A 16,541-nucleotide genomic window follows, 5' to 3' on the forward strand; every position below is an offset into this window, starting at 1 on the left:
ATGGAAGCCTTACTCAGTAAGCGTCGTGCTATTAAAGATCAACTCACAAGACTGGAAACCATCATCAATGACAATACACCGGAGTCGTTCTCAGTCACCGCCGTAATGACATACCAAGAAAGAGCGGATAGAGTTCTTAACGACTTGGAAATCATACAAGAAGGAATCATAATTGAAAGCCCAGCAGAAGCCTTCAATCAACATGAAGCAGAATACAATCTACTTATTGGACGAGCAGAAGAAATCAGTATCTACTTCAACCATCTTCTGAGTCAAAAAACTGTTATAACACAACAACCAGGTAGAGCCGAACCAACTGCGGACATAAGACTGCCTAAGATGGAATTACCGACGTTTAGCGGAAGCCACGTTGAATGGTTCTCGTTCCATGACTTGTTTACTGCCACCGTCCACAACTCATCATTGTCTGGTGCGCAGAAACTTCAATACCTAAAGATGTCTCTACGAGGAGATGCTGCAGTACTTGTTAAATCAATCCTGGTCACTGATGAAAACTACACTGAAGCATGGAACATTCTCCTGAATCGGTACAACAACACGAGAGAGATAATCGACGCCCACCTCAAAAGATTGTTCAGTCAACCGGCCATCAAGGAAGAGTCATCGTCAGCACTTCGCTGCCTTATTGATACGACAACCGAATGCATTCGTTCATTGAAGGTCTTGAAGGAGCCAGTTGAGTATTGGGATGCGGTTCTTCTGTATATAGTCAAGGAAAAGATCGATCAAGAATCCAGGAAGCATTGGGAATTATCACTAACCGGCACCAGCAGACCAACATTTCAAGAGCTAACACTGTTCTTGGAACAACGTGCTCGTGCATTGTTGTCATCCCAAGCCTCCAACAATCCTCAGAAGACTAAAATCGTTCCGTACACAAAGAAGAACACGCTTGCCCATCATGGTTCAGTAAAGGAAGGATGCAGCATTTGCAAGGAGTCACACGCTGTCTACAAATGCCCGACTCTCCTAAAAGCAAGCACAGATGATAGATGGAAGATAGTCAAGCAGCATTCCTTGTGCTATAACTGTCTACGATCTAATCACCAACTGACTAAATGTAAATCTGGAAGCTGTCGAAAATGTCCAGGCAATCATAACACGCTGTTGCATCAAGATACGAGACCATCAGGAGAATCAGCCACAAATTCTAATGGTATCGTCACGTCCTTGGTATCCAGAGAGCCATGTGCATTACCTCAAGTGGTATTGGCCACAGCCATTATCGAAGTTCAACTGTCAAATGGAGAATGGGCAACGGTCCGCGCACTGTTGGATTCTGGTTCACAGGCCAGTTTTATTGATGAACAGTGCTACAGAAAACTGCAGTTGAAGCGAAGACGTCTCATTGTTGCGGTCGGAGGAATTGGAGCCACTGGAATCGGTACCTCTCGAGGAAGCGTTGAATTAATCATGAAACCAAGAACAGGAAGCTTGCTTTTTAATGTCAACGCCTTAATTCTAAGGAAGATAACAGCTGACTTGCCTACTCATCCTATCAACGTTGAATCATGGGCACATATCAAGAATCTACGATTGGCCGATTCAACTTTCCATCGACCTGGGCCGATTGACGTCTTATTAGGAGCGGATGTATACATGCATCTATTGCGGGATGGCGTGTGCTCAGGCCAGTCCGGTACAGCTGGCGCCTTTAACACAGTCTTCGGTTGGGTGATCTGCGGCCCAATTGAATCAAAGAAACTACTTGAACCGACCCAAGGGATCAAAGTACATACAACTACAATAGATGAGCAGCTTGCCAAATTCTGGGAGTTGGAAGAAATCTGTCCTGAAAGGGCACTAACCGCAAATGAACGCCGATGTGAAGAGAATTTCGTCCTGTCGAAATGAGGAAGGAAGATACATCGTTCGGCTACCTCTAAAATGTCACAAAGAATTCGGCGATTCCAGGAAACACTCCCTACGAAGATTTATCTCCATCGAGAAGCGACTACAGACTACTCCCAGTATCTTAGAGCAATATCGCAACTTCATGGAGGAATACATCAAACTTGGCCATATGACTCTTGTGCCGGAAGAGGCGAATTCAAGCCATAACGCCTTCTATCTGCCACACCATCCTGTCTTCAAAGAAAGCAGTAGCACCACTAAATTACGAGTGGTGTTCGACGCATCGGCGAAATCAGCTAACGGGACTTCCCTAAATGATGTCCTCCTCGTCGGTCCTAAAACCCAAGAAGACCTAATAATGCTATTGCTTCGTTTCAGACTTTATGCTGTGGCAATAACTGCAGACATTGCTAAAATGTACCGACAGGTTTTGGTACACCCGCATGATACGCACTTACAAAGGATAATTTGGCGATCTAATCCATCACAACCGATCCGGGATTACGAACTCCGCACTGTCACATACGGAACTGCTTCTGCGCCCTTTCTAGCAACTAGGGTCCTAAAGCAACTATCGTTGGATGTTCAATCTAAGTATCCTCTTGCCGCTCAAGCATTGAGTAACGATTTTTATGTCGACGACCTGATGACCGGTTCAGACACTACAGAAATGGCACTTCAACTACAACGTGAACTCTTACAAGCCACTAACGAAGCAGGCTTCAGTCTACGAAAATGGGCCTCCAACGATCCTGCACTCTTAGCCGCTCTTTCCGAAGATCTGCGCGAAATTCAAGGTCCACTTAACTTCGACAACGATGAATCGATTAAGACCCTTGGTCTGCGATGGACACCGGCAGCAGATTACTTTTCGTTTATTGTCAACAGATCACTGGAAATGGACAGCATAACCAAACGTGCAGTTCTTTCCGAGACAGCCAAGGTCTTTGATCCTCTGGGACTACTATCACCAGTTATAATCCAAGCCAAATTATTACTTCAAGAGTTATGGAGGCTCAAACTGGATTGGGATGACCACTTGCCTGAAACCCTTGCTCGCAGGTGGAAGACCTTTCAATCGGAGCTCTCAGAGATTGAAAACCTCGCTATTCAACGCCATATGTCGCAACGTCATTCTCAAGAGATTGGGCTTCAGGGATTCTGCGATGCCTCTGAAAAAGCGTATGCCGCTGTAGTCTATCTACGTACGAAGAATAAAGACGGGGTCGTTCAAGTACATCTAATCGCAGCCAAGACAAAGGTAGCACCGCTGAAGCAAGTATCCTTGCCGAAACTGGAACTTTGTGGCGCTGTCCTTCTTATCCGACTGATGAAATTGATCCGAGATGCCTTGAAGATTACAATCCCAGAAATTCATTGCTACACTGACTCCATGACCGTACTTGGCTGGTTAGCTTCTCCACCACAGCGATGGAGGACATTCATTGCCAACAGAGTATGCGAGGTCCAAGATACTGTGCCTGAAGCAAGATGGCATCATGTCAAGGGCGTAAACAACCCCGCAGATTGCGCATCTCGTGGTATCTCGGCTATCGAACTACTTAATCATTCATTGTGGTGGCACGGACCTAGTTGGCTTCTTCGCTGTCCGGAAGTTAGACAAAGTACTCTCGCCGTCGAAACCGAAGATTGTCTCTTGGAAGTTCGACCTACGGCCATATTCTCAAATCATGGAACTATTGACACCACCCTGCTTGACAACTGTTCATCTCTCAGTAAAATTCTCCACGTAACAGCCTACGTACAAAGATTCGGCAACAATGCACGCACCATCAAGGCAAACAGAATCACTGGTCCACTAACCTCAACTGAGATCGAGTCAGCACTCAAGCATTGGATAAAGATTGCTCAACGACAAGTCTTTAATAAAGAAATTCACTGCCTCGCTAAAACTCAGCCAATACCATCGAAAAGCAAATTACTGTCCTTAAATCCGTTCATCGATCCAAGTGGAATACTTAGAGTTGGAGGTCGCATTCGTAACGCCAAGATTAATACGGATCAAGTTCACCCTATGATCCTACCCAGAAGAAGCAAGTTAACCGATCTGATAATCAACCATGAGCACACTAGGCATCTCCACGCAGGGGCCCAGCTCCTCATAACTGTTCTTCAACGACGATACTGGATTTTTGGAATTAGAGATGCCGTAAGATTCCATATCAGACGCTGCGTTTCCTGCACTCGCCAAAAGGCAACCGCCTTACAACAACAGATGGGAGATTTGCCAGCAGCCCGGGTAAACCCAGCCAGAGCCTTCTTGAAATGCGGAGTGGATTATGCTGGTCCCTTCAGTCTTCGGTTCATGAAGGGTCGTGGACAAAGAACATTTAAAGCATATATGGCATTGTTCGTATGCTTCACAACACGAGCAATTCTCCTAGAGATCGTAAGCGACATGACTGCTGACGCCTTCTTAGCTGCTTTGAAACGATTCACTGCTCGACGCGGGAAGAGCTCTGACATTTACAGTGACTGCGGCACTAACTTTATTGGCGCCAACCGAGAGATGCGAGAATTCCTAAAGGCTCTGTCTACTTCAACCAGCCATGAGAAGATTAAGCGATGGACATCAGACGAAGGAATCCGCTGGCATTTCAATCCTCCATCTGCACCACATTTCGGAGGCTTGTGGGAAGCTGGCGTCAAGTCAGTGAAATTCCATCTCAAACGAGTGGTGGGACCAACAACCTTATCATATGAAGAAATGAGCACTCTACTATGCCAGATCGAGGCTTGCCTCAACTCGAGACCTTTATCTGCCATCTCTACGGAACCTGACTCATTGGTAGCTCTAACGCCTGGCCACTTTCTAATTGGTGACGCCTTAACCGCGATTCCCGAGCCTGACCTCACCGATGTGAAAACTAACCGCTTATCAAGATGGCAGATGGGGCAACAACTATTGCAACACTTCTGGAGGAGATGGCGGAACGAATATTTGAGTCGACTACAACAACGTCCAAAATGGGTCTCACTCAAGAGGAATGTCAAGTCCGGCGACCTTGTCATTATAAACGATGAAGACCTTCCACCAACTAAATGGAAACTCGGGCGAGTCCAAGAAGTTCATCCTGGGAATGACGGCTGCGTGCGAGTTGTAACTTTAAAAACTGCGGATAGATTACTTAAACGTTCGGTGACGAAACTCTGTTTATTACCATTAGATTATTTAATCATGCTTAATCAATTTACCATTTAAAATGTATCATTTTAAGGACACCGGGATGTTTATACTCAAACTAGTTTTTTGGTCTATTAATTATCTCACTTAATGTTTTTTAACTTTTGTATATAACGGCATACATTAAATCAGTTCTATCACGGGTAACAATGCAGTAACATCTTGCAGCAAATAAAGTTTAATTAGTTGATTTTATACTCGACGTGTTCATTTACATTCCGTCACATACTTTACTTAGTTCGCGATTTCACCTTATCTGTACAGTTTTGTACACGGCAAACGAGAGGTTGGCCGAAGAAAACGTTCAGCTGTCTAGTAAAGTGAACACATTGACTGTGGAAAATGAGTCCTTGCAGGCCCAAATAAAGAACCTGCAGGAAGCTCTTAGACAAAGACGTAAATATTTTAAATTAAATGTTCTTATTAGGTTTTTCAATTTGTATTTTTCATTAAAAAATATCTTGGCAGAATCGGAAACCAACTTTTCGCGCGCAATAACAGGAGAAGGGTCGAAACCGGCGTCCGCTAGCCGTTGGGGCTCTGTTCCTTTGGATGAGCGGAAAGCCGCGAAAATGCCGCGATTGGACAGTTTTGATGAGTAATTATATTTAACTATGGCGAATTTTAAATAGTTTTACTATTTTATTTTTGCAGTCCAGAAAAAGGGAAAGTGGATGAGAAAAATTTTAATTTTCCAGTGCGGGGAAAGGCGGCTAGGATGCAATTACCTGGCCATTCTTGCGAAGACTGCGATGGGGTATATGGATTTATTATTAGTAATCGTATTCTGTCGCGGTGTTTAAAAATATTTTTTTAGTACTACTCATCTTTACCCGAGAATGAGCGGAAGCGGCGGTAGAACCTATGTTCACGACATAGATCCGTCAAAAAAAGACCCCGCACCCCTGAAAGCTTTTGGTCCCTGGATTTCGAAAAGCTTTTTAATCAACCCAGCCCCCGCCAAAGAGTGGGTAAAAACAAATGGAAGGAGGAGGCCACTTAGGCCAGTGGCGGCGGCACAAACCGAAAAGAAAAGTTCGGAAAACTAACTTTCAAAAACGGCCCTTTTGAGGGCCACCTTATATCATTTTTGCCCTTTTTATATTGAAAAGGCAAGCTAATTTTTGCTCCTGGGCACGACAGATAAAACTGCCCAAAAACGGCCCTTTTAATGGCCACCTTCCATTGTGTTTAGAGGTTGTTACCAAAAATGTATTGAAATAACACACATAATATTAAGCTTACATTAACTATAGGCCAGTAGGCCACCCTAAATATTGCTATTTAAATGTTAGGCCTAATCGATTCTTTCAAGGTATTGAAATATTAGCTTAGTTTTCTCTTGTGCCCACTGTAGGTTTCCGTACTCGCCTCCGAGGAAAGAGTAAGGTAATTCAACTAGCCCTGTGATTGGTCATCTTGTCCCGTTGGCGACGTTCATTCCGCGCGCCGGGGCACGAGAGAGTTCCCCTGATTTTGCACATTTTTGGGGATGGCAGCGCCAGGCTTACCTCTATGCTATATTACGAGTTTTATAGGCCAAAGCTGCTGCGATCTTCACGCCGACTTGGTAGCTCTATTGAAAGGTTTCCTCCTCCTAAACCCAAATGAAAACTTTGTATTTTTATGCTTCTGTGCATTTTATAATAATTTAATTCTAATGAAATTATTTAAAATGGAAGCGGAGGGGCTAGTAAAACTTAATATTATTATTATAACTACACCTTGACCTATCCCAGCCCCTCAAATTCCACCGAAACTGGGAAAAGGGCGTGACCATAAGTTTATAAGATATGTTCCATCTACCTATCTAGCGCGGTTAAACAGGAGTCGTCCGTGGCTGCTTTTAAATCTAGACTGGACAAATTTCGTGATTCGTGGTAACCTTTTTGAGGGTACTTGCTTTGTGCAAGTGCTAATTTATTGTGTTTTGTTTCAGTCTTTTTGTTTAGTTAATTTTCGTTTGTTGTCTTATTTTTAATTATATTCTATCTTTTATATTTTTTTCCTTTATTATTATTATTATTTGTGACGCGGGTCACAATAATCAGTTATTGCTTTCTGTTGCCGTAAATTAAATCATTATTATACGTATTTAATCTGTACTAAGCGCTCGACCAGGCGTAGTTCTACGATAAACTATGACGTTTGACCTACGTCACTTTTCAGTGGGCCCACTCTTAAATTTAAATTCCTTATAGGAAAACTCTGAAGAACTAAATTAAAATATAGTATAATATAATATATAAAAAATCCTGAGCGAGCTTCGCAATTTCGGTGTCTATTCAAATGTGATCTCGATAAAAAAAAGCAAAATTTTGATAAATTTGACGCTAAACTATGCGAAAACTTCGTCTAAGTCAAAAATATAGGATAATATAGGACTGGTTCAAAAATATAGGATAATATAGGACTGGTTCAAAAATATAGGATAATATAGGACTGGTTCAAAAATATAGGATAATATAGGACTGGTTCAAAAATATAGGATATTATAGGACCGGTGGGCTCCCTGCAAGCTCTCAGTAACCATTTACAAACTTATGGAACATATCTTATTAACTTATGACGTGAAGTAACCCAACAATGCATAGCTTCAATTGAAATAAATAGATAAACGGTGCAGATCATGAAAGTATCAATCGCGACAACTTTGAGGAATAATAGCAAGGCTAAAGGCATGTAGTTTCTTTTTCACTCACTCAAAACTTAAAAATTAATCCGTGGCTTGCTTAGCAGCAGGAACTAGAAATAGAAATTAGAATTTAAACTTTAAAGCTCACACCTGACCTCTCGGTTAATTTGGAAAATAACTGTGATATATGATAGGTTAAAGAACAAAATTGCAAAGATTTGCTTAATTTTTTTATTTTTTTAAAAAATTAAAGATTTGGCTTCCCTTCCTTTTTTTGGACGCGTCGCCTCGCACTCGTTGTACGAGTGACCCACCACCCCACATTTGAAGCATTTTTTCAGCTTTTGCCGACGGGGTGGTGGGTCGATTTTCCTGCGGTCGGGCCGCTGGCGGACGGCTCGTTCGGGCCACTGGCGGATGGGTCGGTTGGGCGGCTGGCGCTCCGGGTTGGGCGGCTGGCGGATGGCTCGTTCGGGCCACTGGCGGACGGCTCGTTCGGCTCCGCGTCCGGGGGGCAGGTCTCTGATTTGAAATGTACCGCTCCCCCGGACCTTCCTGCGTCCCTTGGTAAGTGGGCGGACATCGGCTACGGCAGGACCATCGGCTACGGCGAAGGGCCGGCGGTTACAGCGTAGTTGATTCCCCATGTTTGTTTTCGCAGCTAGTTAAGGAATGATATTTTTCGACAACCCTCTCTCTCTTTTTATAGTCGATTTCTCTCCCCCTAAAAAAACTGCATTGGTGAAGTAACAGTGCTAGCAGTGCTAGGCAACGCGGGGTTTTTTTACTGTCAGCTTGAAACTCAGGTTGGGGGGTTAAAAGACAAGATGTATTATATGGCAGAAGTAGATTAAAAGGCGGAAAAATTTATTTTGGAAATTTGGCCTGAGATTATACATATTTTAGGTTTTAAAGGTGTATATTACAAGTATTTCCTAAGCCTAATTACTTTTAATATTGTAGCATTATATGCTAGGCAACGCGGGGTTTTTTTACTGTCAGCTTGTCCCAATTGTGAACAATCGCTGGTAAATGTAAACACCCTGACCCTAAATACTGAAGGAGGTAGTGACTGAACACTGGATCCTAATGTGAACAACAATGATAATCAAATGGGAGGAATAAAAAAGGCCCTAGGAAAGGACAGGGTTGCCACAGTACCTGGAAATCCTGGAAAATCTGGAAAAGTCAGGGAATTTAAAAATGGGCCGAAAAGGTCAGGGAAAAGTCAGGGAATTTGATTTTAGTGGGTAAAACTTCTGGGAATAAGTCTTTATTGAAAGAGTAATGAAAGTTTCTCCTCATGCTCCCTCAACACAGAAAACTCTAGATTAATCCTTAAAAATGTCAAGAATTGTTTTTGTAAAGTAAAAGCTCTCTTAGACTGTTATTTATAGTTAAAATGTTTCTTATTTGTTTTGGTGCAACAAATACATGGCAAAACTTAATGTTGAAAGTTTATTTAATTATAACCACTTAAAACGTGCAGTAAACATTCACACTTTCGGCCTAAAAGGTCAGGGAAAAATCTGAGAAAACGGTCAGAGAAAACCTGGAAAAGTCAGGGAATTTGGTTCTGAAAATTCCGTGGCAACCCTTTAGGAGCTACCATTACGTAGGGCCTAAATTCATGCACCTAGATTAAAGTTTACGCAGATGTGATAAGTGATAATAGGATAATATAGTTAAAACAATACCCGAGTCAAAATGTCCAATAATTTGTTGAGAAGTCCTATTTATTTCGATACCTCGGATAACAGCTGTCTCGTTTTCTCGCTTTCCCGCCCAATAAGTAGTGGTAGCTACCGCTCTCTTACCGCTAAATTGATAAACTTACTAATGGCGCGAAATTTGAGTCTTTTTTGGGTCAATGATGTATTTTAAAGTTAATATTATCCGAACGTAGATTCCTTACACCACTTTTACTTTTTATTTTTTTAGTAAAATAGCTTAAAAAGGATTATAATTAACCTTGAAACATTTGAATTTTTTCCTGGTTTTTTCCCACTCTAAAATCGAATTCCGAATCGAAACCACAGATATTAATATCAATTTTATAGTGAAAAACGTGATCTAGCTAACGATTAAAGGTTTGTTATCGTGGGATTATTTGTAACTCTTGCTAAAGCTTATTCCCCGATGGTATTGTATTAAGCAACACCTAAAATTGGCATCAACTTAAGTTGATTAGTCTGAGTTGGTGTGTATATAGGTTCGTATCTTTCATCCACGTATTCCTACAATATTTGGACCATTTTATCGTAATCCTCGATATTCAATCTACAAATTGAGTCCTTTTAAAAGGAATTTAAGCCTCCCAAAAATTAGCTTAAAAGTTTTAAAGAAAAAATAGAATCGTTCACATTTACCAGTACCAACCCTAGTTTAATAAATATTATTCTGTAATTTAATTAAGATAAAGTTCTGTAGGTTAAGTTTCAAATGAACCTAATAAGTAAGTTACTGTATTTTATTACTAGATTGATTTTATTCCTAATAGTAGGGATGCAACGATTCGTAATTTTTCGGAATCGGCCGATTCGATGCATCGGTCTCTAAAAAATCGGCTTCGGCCGATTAATCGGCCGAAGCCTCAAGGTTATACGTTTTAGGCATTAGTATAGGAGTACTACTTGTCAAAAATGTCTAAGGACAATAATTTATCTGGTTTGGTTTCCGAGATACCAATTCATTTAGTTCAACACACATTTTGTCCATTCTTTCTGCTACAACTTGTTTTTGATTAGTTCTTTCTTTGCATTCCGGATAGGAAAAAATAATTTTAAAAGTGAGTTTTAAGTTTCATTTCCTAAAAAAACCCCTTTCCTTTCTCATCCTTTTAAAAACAAGAAGTAGCATTCAAGACTTCAAGTATTATTACTTTAAGTAAACAAGGGACTGCAGGAATACACGCTAGAGACAATGACACCAAACACATTAGAGGGATAGCTGACAATAATAAAATCCAGACTGTGATAGAGCGACATTGTTTGTGAAACGGGTGGGAACAAAGAGAATATACCAAGAGGAGCAAAAAGTCTAGCCTTCCACAGGGCTTTTGAAAAGCCCGGCCACGGTTTTGGAGTAACTAGATCCGGTTTTTGTTTAGTGGCTAAGCCTTTTATTGGTTAAATTATGTCAGCTGCTTATTTTTGATGGTAGCAAAGGGTTGATCTCTGGTTTGACCGTTGACGTACAAAAGGTAATTTTTAAGTAGACGACACGGTCACGTGAACAACCGGAACTTGTTTCTCAAAATCAGTCCCGGTCCCTATTTACAAAGTTACCACTCCTCTTGGTATATTCTCTTTGGTGGGAAGTAGCAGTGAGCACAAATCGAAAGGAGAGTCAAAGATAGAAGGCAAACTATAACGGCCGGGCACCATGGCTCTCCCGCGCACCTACCTCGGCGCACAGCCGAGGAGTAAGACTTCACGTGATCCGTTGAGAAGGAAATTCAAAAAGGGTAAACCCGAAAATACGGTTAGAGGCCCACACTAGACTAGAGAGTGCGCCACGCTCTTAGAGAGCGACTGGTACTGGTAACGTTTTTGAAAGGGGGGCTGACGGAGAATTTGGCTAAATTACGTTATTCGTTAAATGGCAAACTTGTTAGTTCCTTTATACTAGCTCAAAAGATTAGATCTAACCAAAAAGAGTCGGCCGAAAAAAATCGGCCGATTACCTTAGAAAAATCGGCCGATTCGATTATTCGGCCAAGTGGCCGATTCTGGCCGAAGCCGATTCTTGGCCGATGCATCGTTGCATCCCTACCTAATAGGAATGCTATTTTATAAATAATGAAAAAAAAACCCCGAAATTCTAAATTAGCTGGGGCAGTGAGACGGAGAGACCAAATTCTCCGTCAGCCTCCCTTTCAAAAACGTTACCAGTGCCAGTGGCTCTCTAAGAGCGTGGCGCACATGCGCAATCGGCGGATTCGGCGCAAGCGAGAGAGAAAAAAATCAGAGAAGTTTGTTTACGTTATTACGGCCGAGGCTTAAGTTTTACGGCGATACTCCGATACTCGTGCCGCTTCGTGAATCGCGCGTGCCGCGTGCGTGCATACAGAGCCTCGGCGACGGTTATTATCAAATTTGTTTCATGTTTTTAATCTATTGACCCTTTCCAGTGTTTTAGTTTTAACCTCACAATATTGACAGAAAAATAATAAATCTGGTTATAATACAGGGTTGCTACGGAATTTTCAGAACCAAATTCCCTGAATTTTCCAGGTTTTCCCTGACCTTTTTCTGAGATTTTCCCTGACCTTTTTGGGCTGAAAGTGTAAACGTTTACAGCACGTTTTATGTGCTTATAATTAAAAAAAAACCCTCTAAATTAAGTTTCCCAAAGTATTTGTTTCACCAAATAACAGTCTGAGAGATGTTTTTGAAGGCATTTACTTTATAGAAACAATTCTAGACATTTTTTAGGATTGCTCTAGAGTTTTCTGTGTTAAGAGAGGATGAGGCGAAACTTTCATTACTCTTCCGATAAAGACTTATCCCCAGAAATTTTACCGGCTAAAATCAAATTCCCTCTCTCTCTGTAACCGTATTTTCGGGTTTACCCTTTTTGAATTTCCCTCTCAAAGGATCACGTGGCGTCTTACTTCTCGGCTGTGCGCGAGGTAGGTGCGCGTAAGAGCCATGGTGACCTTCCGTTATAAAGTACCTTCCCCCTTCTATCTTTGACTCTCCTTTGTATTTGTGCTCCCTGGCTGGGGTCATCTTATAATGAATATAGTAATACTAATTCTTGTCACTAGAGGGCGGTAAAAGGTGTAATATGACTGGGTCATCTTGTTTTAATAAATACCGTAATTTCATGTCTCTATATTCTATCCAATATTAAGAGCTTCGGAACATTTGAGTTTGGCTTTGCATTGTTCTGGATTTAATAATTGCATGGAAAACAAAGGTGGTAATCGATAACTCATTACTTAGGCCTATTTTAATTAGAGAGTTGAGATAAACAAACTATTATATAAAACGTTTTGGTATGCATGATACGCACCTAAATGACTCTAGACAATGTGTATTACCTCTCCGAGTGGCGATAATGTTACGGAGAAGTATTACACTGGACATTCGCAGTTGTCAAATCGCAGCTAACAATTTCGCAATTTCCGGACTGGAATTTGTAATTCATTAGGTTAATCATTAACAAACGCTTCATCGGCTATGTTATAGCTCGATTCTCCCATCTATTAGATATCGTTATAAGAAAAAAATATATATTTTCTTATGATATCGTTCATCTTGCCTAGAACACCAATCTGTACTAATTCGCTTCCAATATCCCAACCATGCACTAGTCCATTACAAATAGCAGATGTTGTTTATCAATAAATAGCAGTAGTTGCTTATGGATAAATATCATAGTTGCATATTCAAGTAATAAAGTGGGTAGATTGTAGATTAGTTCTCATCTAGTCTCTGAGAAGTAAAATTTTGGTTTCCCAACTTGTTTTAATAATTATGAGGAAATCCAAGGCGGTGGTTGAAAACTCATTTGGTATATTGTAACGAGAAAGTACAGAAAAACAAATTGGGATATTGAACATTTTGACATATATTAGCTTAAGAAAATAATACATGGCTCCCTATAAGTATGAAACTCTCCATTTAAGCCATGTAAACCGCATTTCCTTCCATTGAAATTTGTAAAACGTTTCTAATTCCACCTATTAAGGATAAAAATATTCTAATTTTACATTAAAATTATATCGTTAAAGGTCATGAAGTTATTATTACGATAATTGTAAGTGATTAAGTGCATGTCAAAATTGTCATAATAAATCAATAGATGGCGCGAAAACTAGCTTTTAGTTTTTAATGACCAAGACTAACCCTCACACCAGGAGTTCATGGGTTATAGACTTCTGCCTACTCTAGTACGAGCACGGACCTTCTATTAATGGTTCATGGTACGAGGAACGAAGTTTCTAGTGTCTCTACCGGCGCAGCCATATTTCCCCGGCCCGTCGTGCATTTCGCGGACCCCTTATGCGACGGTTTCGTCTCTGTTTTATTTTTAATACCAAAACTTATACAGGGAAATATATATTATTTTCTTATGATAGTAGTTAATTATAGAGACCTAAAATAAAGGTGGTGGATGAAAACTCATTTGAAATTTTGCACGCTCTACACTCGGATAAACAAAGAGTTCCGATAAACAGCATTCGAATACGGAAATAAATTTTGACCTAAAATACATTTGACATTTTTCAATCTAATGAGAACCGTCAACGAGTGAGGAAGCCAAAAGCATTATGGTTTTGCCGAATAGGCGGAAAAATGGGATAAGAGATTTTAGCCAAGTTACGGCAAAAGTTTCTTCTAAAAAGTTTAATGTTGCCAGTATTTTTAAAGGGCTGTGTGGTATCGCGCTCTTGTTCTGTTGCGCTTATCACATTTTCGAGTTCATGTCAGATTACTTTCGACATCCGACTTTGCAGAGCGTGGCCATAGATAGATCTGGAAAGGTGGAATTCCCGGCAGTTACTTTATGCAATAATAACAAGTATGTCAATGAGCACGAGAACTATTTTAAGACTTTCCGTTTCAAAACTAAATATTAGTGTTATATTCAACTATTGTCCCATTGCATTTTGCACCGAGTCACGAGAGTCCACCACATTGCCGTTCTTGTTATAAAAATGGATGTGTATGGAGAAAGATTGTGTCAAGGAGATACTCTTTAGTTCGTTAGTTCTATAAAGAGGCAGAATTGTGGTAGTAAGGTTAAGTAAGCATTGAAATGAAGCGCAATAGCAAGGTTAAGTATTGAATTGAAGTATGAAAGTGGAGTTAAATTTTGAATTGAAGTGTGGTAGTAAGGTTAAGTATTGAATTGAAGCGTGGTAGTAAAGTTATGTATTGAATTGAAGCCTGGTTGTAGAAGTTTTGGGGGAGAGGAGGACTCTTGTCCTAGCACTGATGCCAGAGGCATATTGTGCACTTTCATATTCAGGCCTAGAAGAGACCCGTGGCCGCGGCGTAACGTATAATTCGTTCCACCGTTATGGAAGAGACCCGCGAGGGCTCCACAGTATGGGAATCAAAGTGTTCTAATCTGAGTGAGGCGAAGTAATCGCACTCGCACTGTATGTGAGAGGGAGTTTCTTCTGTCTCCCGGCACGACCGGCAGAGAGGGTGGTCAGCAAGGCCCATCAGATGGAGGAGTCTATTTAGCCGACAGTGCCTGGTCAAAAGATCGGTGGCCAGCTTAATATCCCATCCACTGAGCGCAATAAGGTCCCTAGCCCGAGACCTGCAGGGGCCATTGACAAACTGTTTCTTCTGTCTCTGGCCCTCCATATTATGCCCGAGCTGATTTTGAATGTCAGTCAACCTGTCATGCAGGCTTCTTCTAGCTTACCCGTAGGGGATGGGGACGACCAGCGCTGGTCCCAAGAACTTGGCCCCCGCCCTCCTTGTGGCAAACCTATCGGCCTGCTCATTGCCATGATGTCCGCTATGCCCCGGCACCCAGTAAAACTGGATCCTGTTGCGGGACGCCAGTCGCACAAGCAGATCAAGGCAGCTGCGCACCAGCTGAGAAGTTGTCTGACACTGATTCAGCGTTTTCAAAGCGCCCTGACTGTCAGAGTAAATTCTCACAGTCCGTCCGGTATACCATTTCTTGATGCAGTATTGCGCGCAATAAAATATCGCGGGCAATTTCCGCCTGGAACATACTTGCGTAGCTGCCCAGACTCTCTGAGAAACCCACCCTTGTGGCTTGGCAGTAGTAGCCGACACCAGCGCCGGAATCAGTCTTAGAACCATCGGTGAACCAAATAGTTTCACTCCCGGTACCTAGAGGCATCAGGTTAGTCCACTCGGCCCGACTGGGAAAGTGGATGCTGAAAGCTGAATGGCTTTGTAAAATCAAAACTGGTAACGGTTTTGTCAGAGCACATCGTCAGCGATGGCTCAAGTGCAGCATACTCCCGGAAGAGCTTAATATGGCTGTGATCCCAAAGTCTGGGTACCCAGCAGCCATTATTGTAGAGCCTGTAGGCCCCCATGGCAGCCTCCTCCTCAACGAAGAGATGAAGAGGAAGCGTGTCAAGGAGTATCTCCAGGGATTCAGGGAAGCAGTCGGGGTCCAATGCCAAGTCTCTTAACAGCTTCAGTAGTAACCGAGCTGAACCTTATCAAAGGCCCCCTTAATATCGACGAAGACAGCCAGTGAAATTTCCTGAAACTCGAATACCCTATCCAGGCAATTCGTGAGGCCGTGAAGGGCCGTGTCAGTGGATTTGCCTTTTTGATAGACAAATTGTGAAGAGGAGAGAGGAGTTACCGAGAGTACGTTGCCTCTTTTGCACCTGTCCACCAGCTTCTCTAAAATTTGGAGGAAGGAGGTCAGGCATATGGGTCTAATTGCCTTCGCCTCGAGATAGCAACCTTTCCCAGGCTAAGGAATAAAGATGACCCCTCGAGCGCTTCCAGTATGTAACCGAGAGTCTATAGATCTTGCATAACGGAGAGATGATGTAGTCTAAGCCGGCCTGCAAAAGCAGGGAGAAGACGCCATCGGGTCCCGGAGACTTGTAGGGCTCAAAGCAATTGACAGCCCAACGAAGCCTAGGAATCGTAACAACCTGCCTGGCTACAAGCCAGTCCTCCCTCTTCGCCCTGTGTGGATCAGGGAAGAAAGAGTCAGGTCTTGTTGGTTTGATTAAAGTAGAGTCAGGAAAATGGACCCCCAGCATATGCTTCAGAGTCTCAGTTCCCGACTTAGTGTACACACCCTCTTGCAACTTAATAGTATCAATTTGGTGTGTATTATCATGCGCGAGAATCTTCA

The 16,541-nt window shown here is 42.0% G+C and overlaps 2 protein-coding genes across 2 annotated transcripts; both read left to right on the forward strand.

The window, feature by feature from the left end:
• Window positions 1-1,875, forward strand: LOC149683433 (uncharacterized). The gene has a single exon (XM_089871193.1). The coding sequence runs from the start codon at window positions 1-3 to the stop codon at window positions 1,873-1,875; it is 1,875 nt and encodes a 624-aa protein (XP_089727319.1).
• On the forward strand, window positions 1,872-14,304 carry LOC149683434 (uncharacterized). Its single transcript, XM_089871194.1, has 6 exons — window positions 1,872-1,891; window positions 1,936-5,030; window positions 5,345-5,476; window positions 5,549-5,678; window positions 5,735-5,837; window positions 14,071-14,304. The coding sequence occupies exons 1-6, from the start codon at window positions 1,872-1,874 to the stop codon at window positions 14,302-14,304; spliced, it is 3,714 nt and encodes a 1,237-aa protein (XP_089727320.1).
• The last annotated feature ends 2,237 nt before the right edge of the window (window positions 14,305-16,541 follow it).

The sequence above is a fragment of the Phalangium opilio genome, unplaced genomic scaffold, assembly GCF_054372755.1.
Source record: "Phalangium opilio isolate 3A_F unplaced genomic scaffold, DU_Popi_V2 ptg000037l_1, whole genome shotgun sequence".
Classification (NCBI taxonomy): Eukaryota; Metazoa; Arthropoda; class Arachnida; order Opiliones; family Phalangiidae; genus Phalangium; species Phalangium opilio.

Coding starts and splice junctions, on each gene's coding strand:
- LOC149683434 (XM_089871194.1), top strand. CDS start 1,872: ATGAGGAAGGAAGATACATC. Junction 5,031..5,344: donor TGCGGATAGATTACTTAAAC/GTTCGGTGACGA, acceptor TTATCTGTACAG/TTTTGTACACGGCAAACGAG. Junction 5,679..5,734: donor CGATTGGACAGTTTTGATGA/GTAATTATATTT, acceptor TTATTTTTGCAG/TCCAGAAAAAGGGAAAGTGG.
- LOC149683433 (XM_089871193.1), top strand. CDS start 1: ATGGAAGCCTTACTCAGTAAGCGTCGTGCTATTAAAGATCAACTCACA.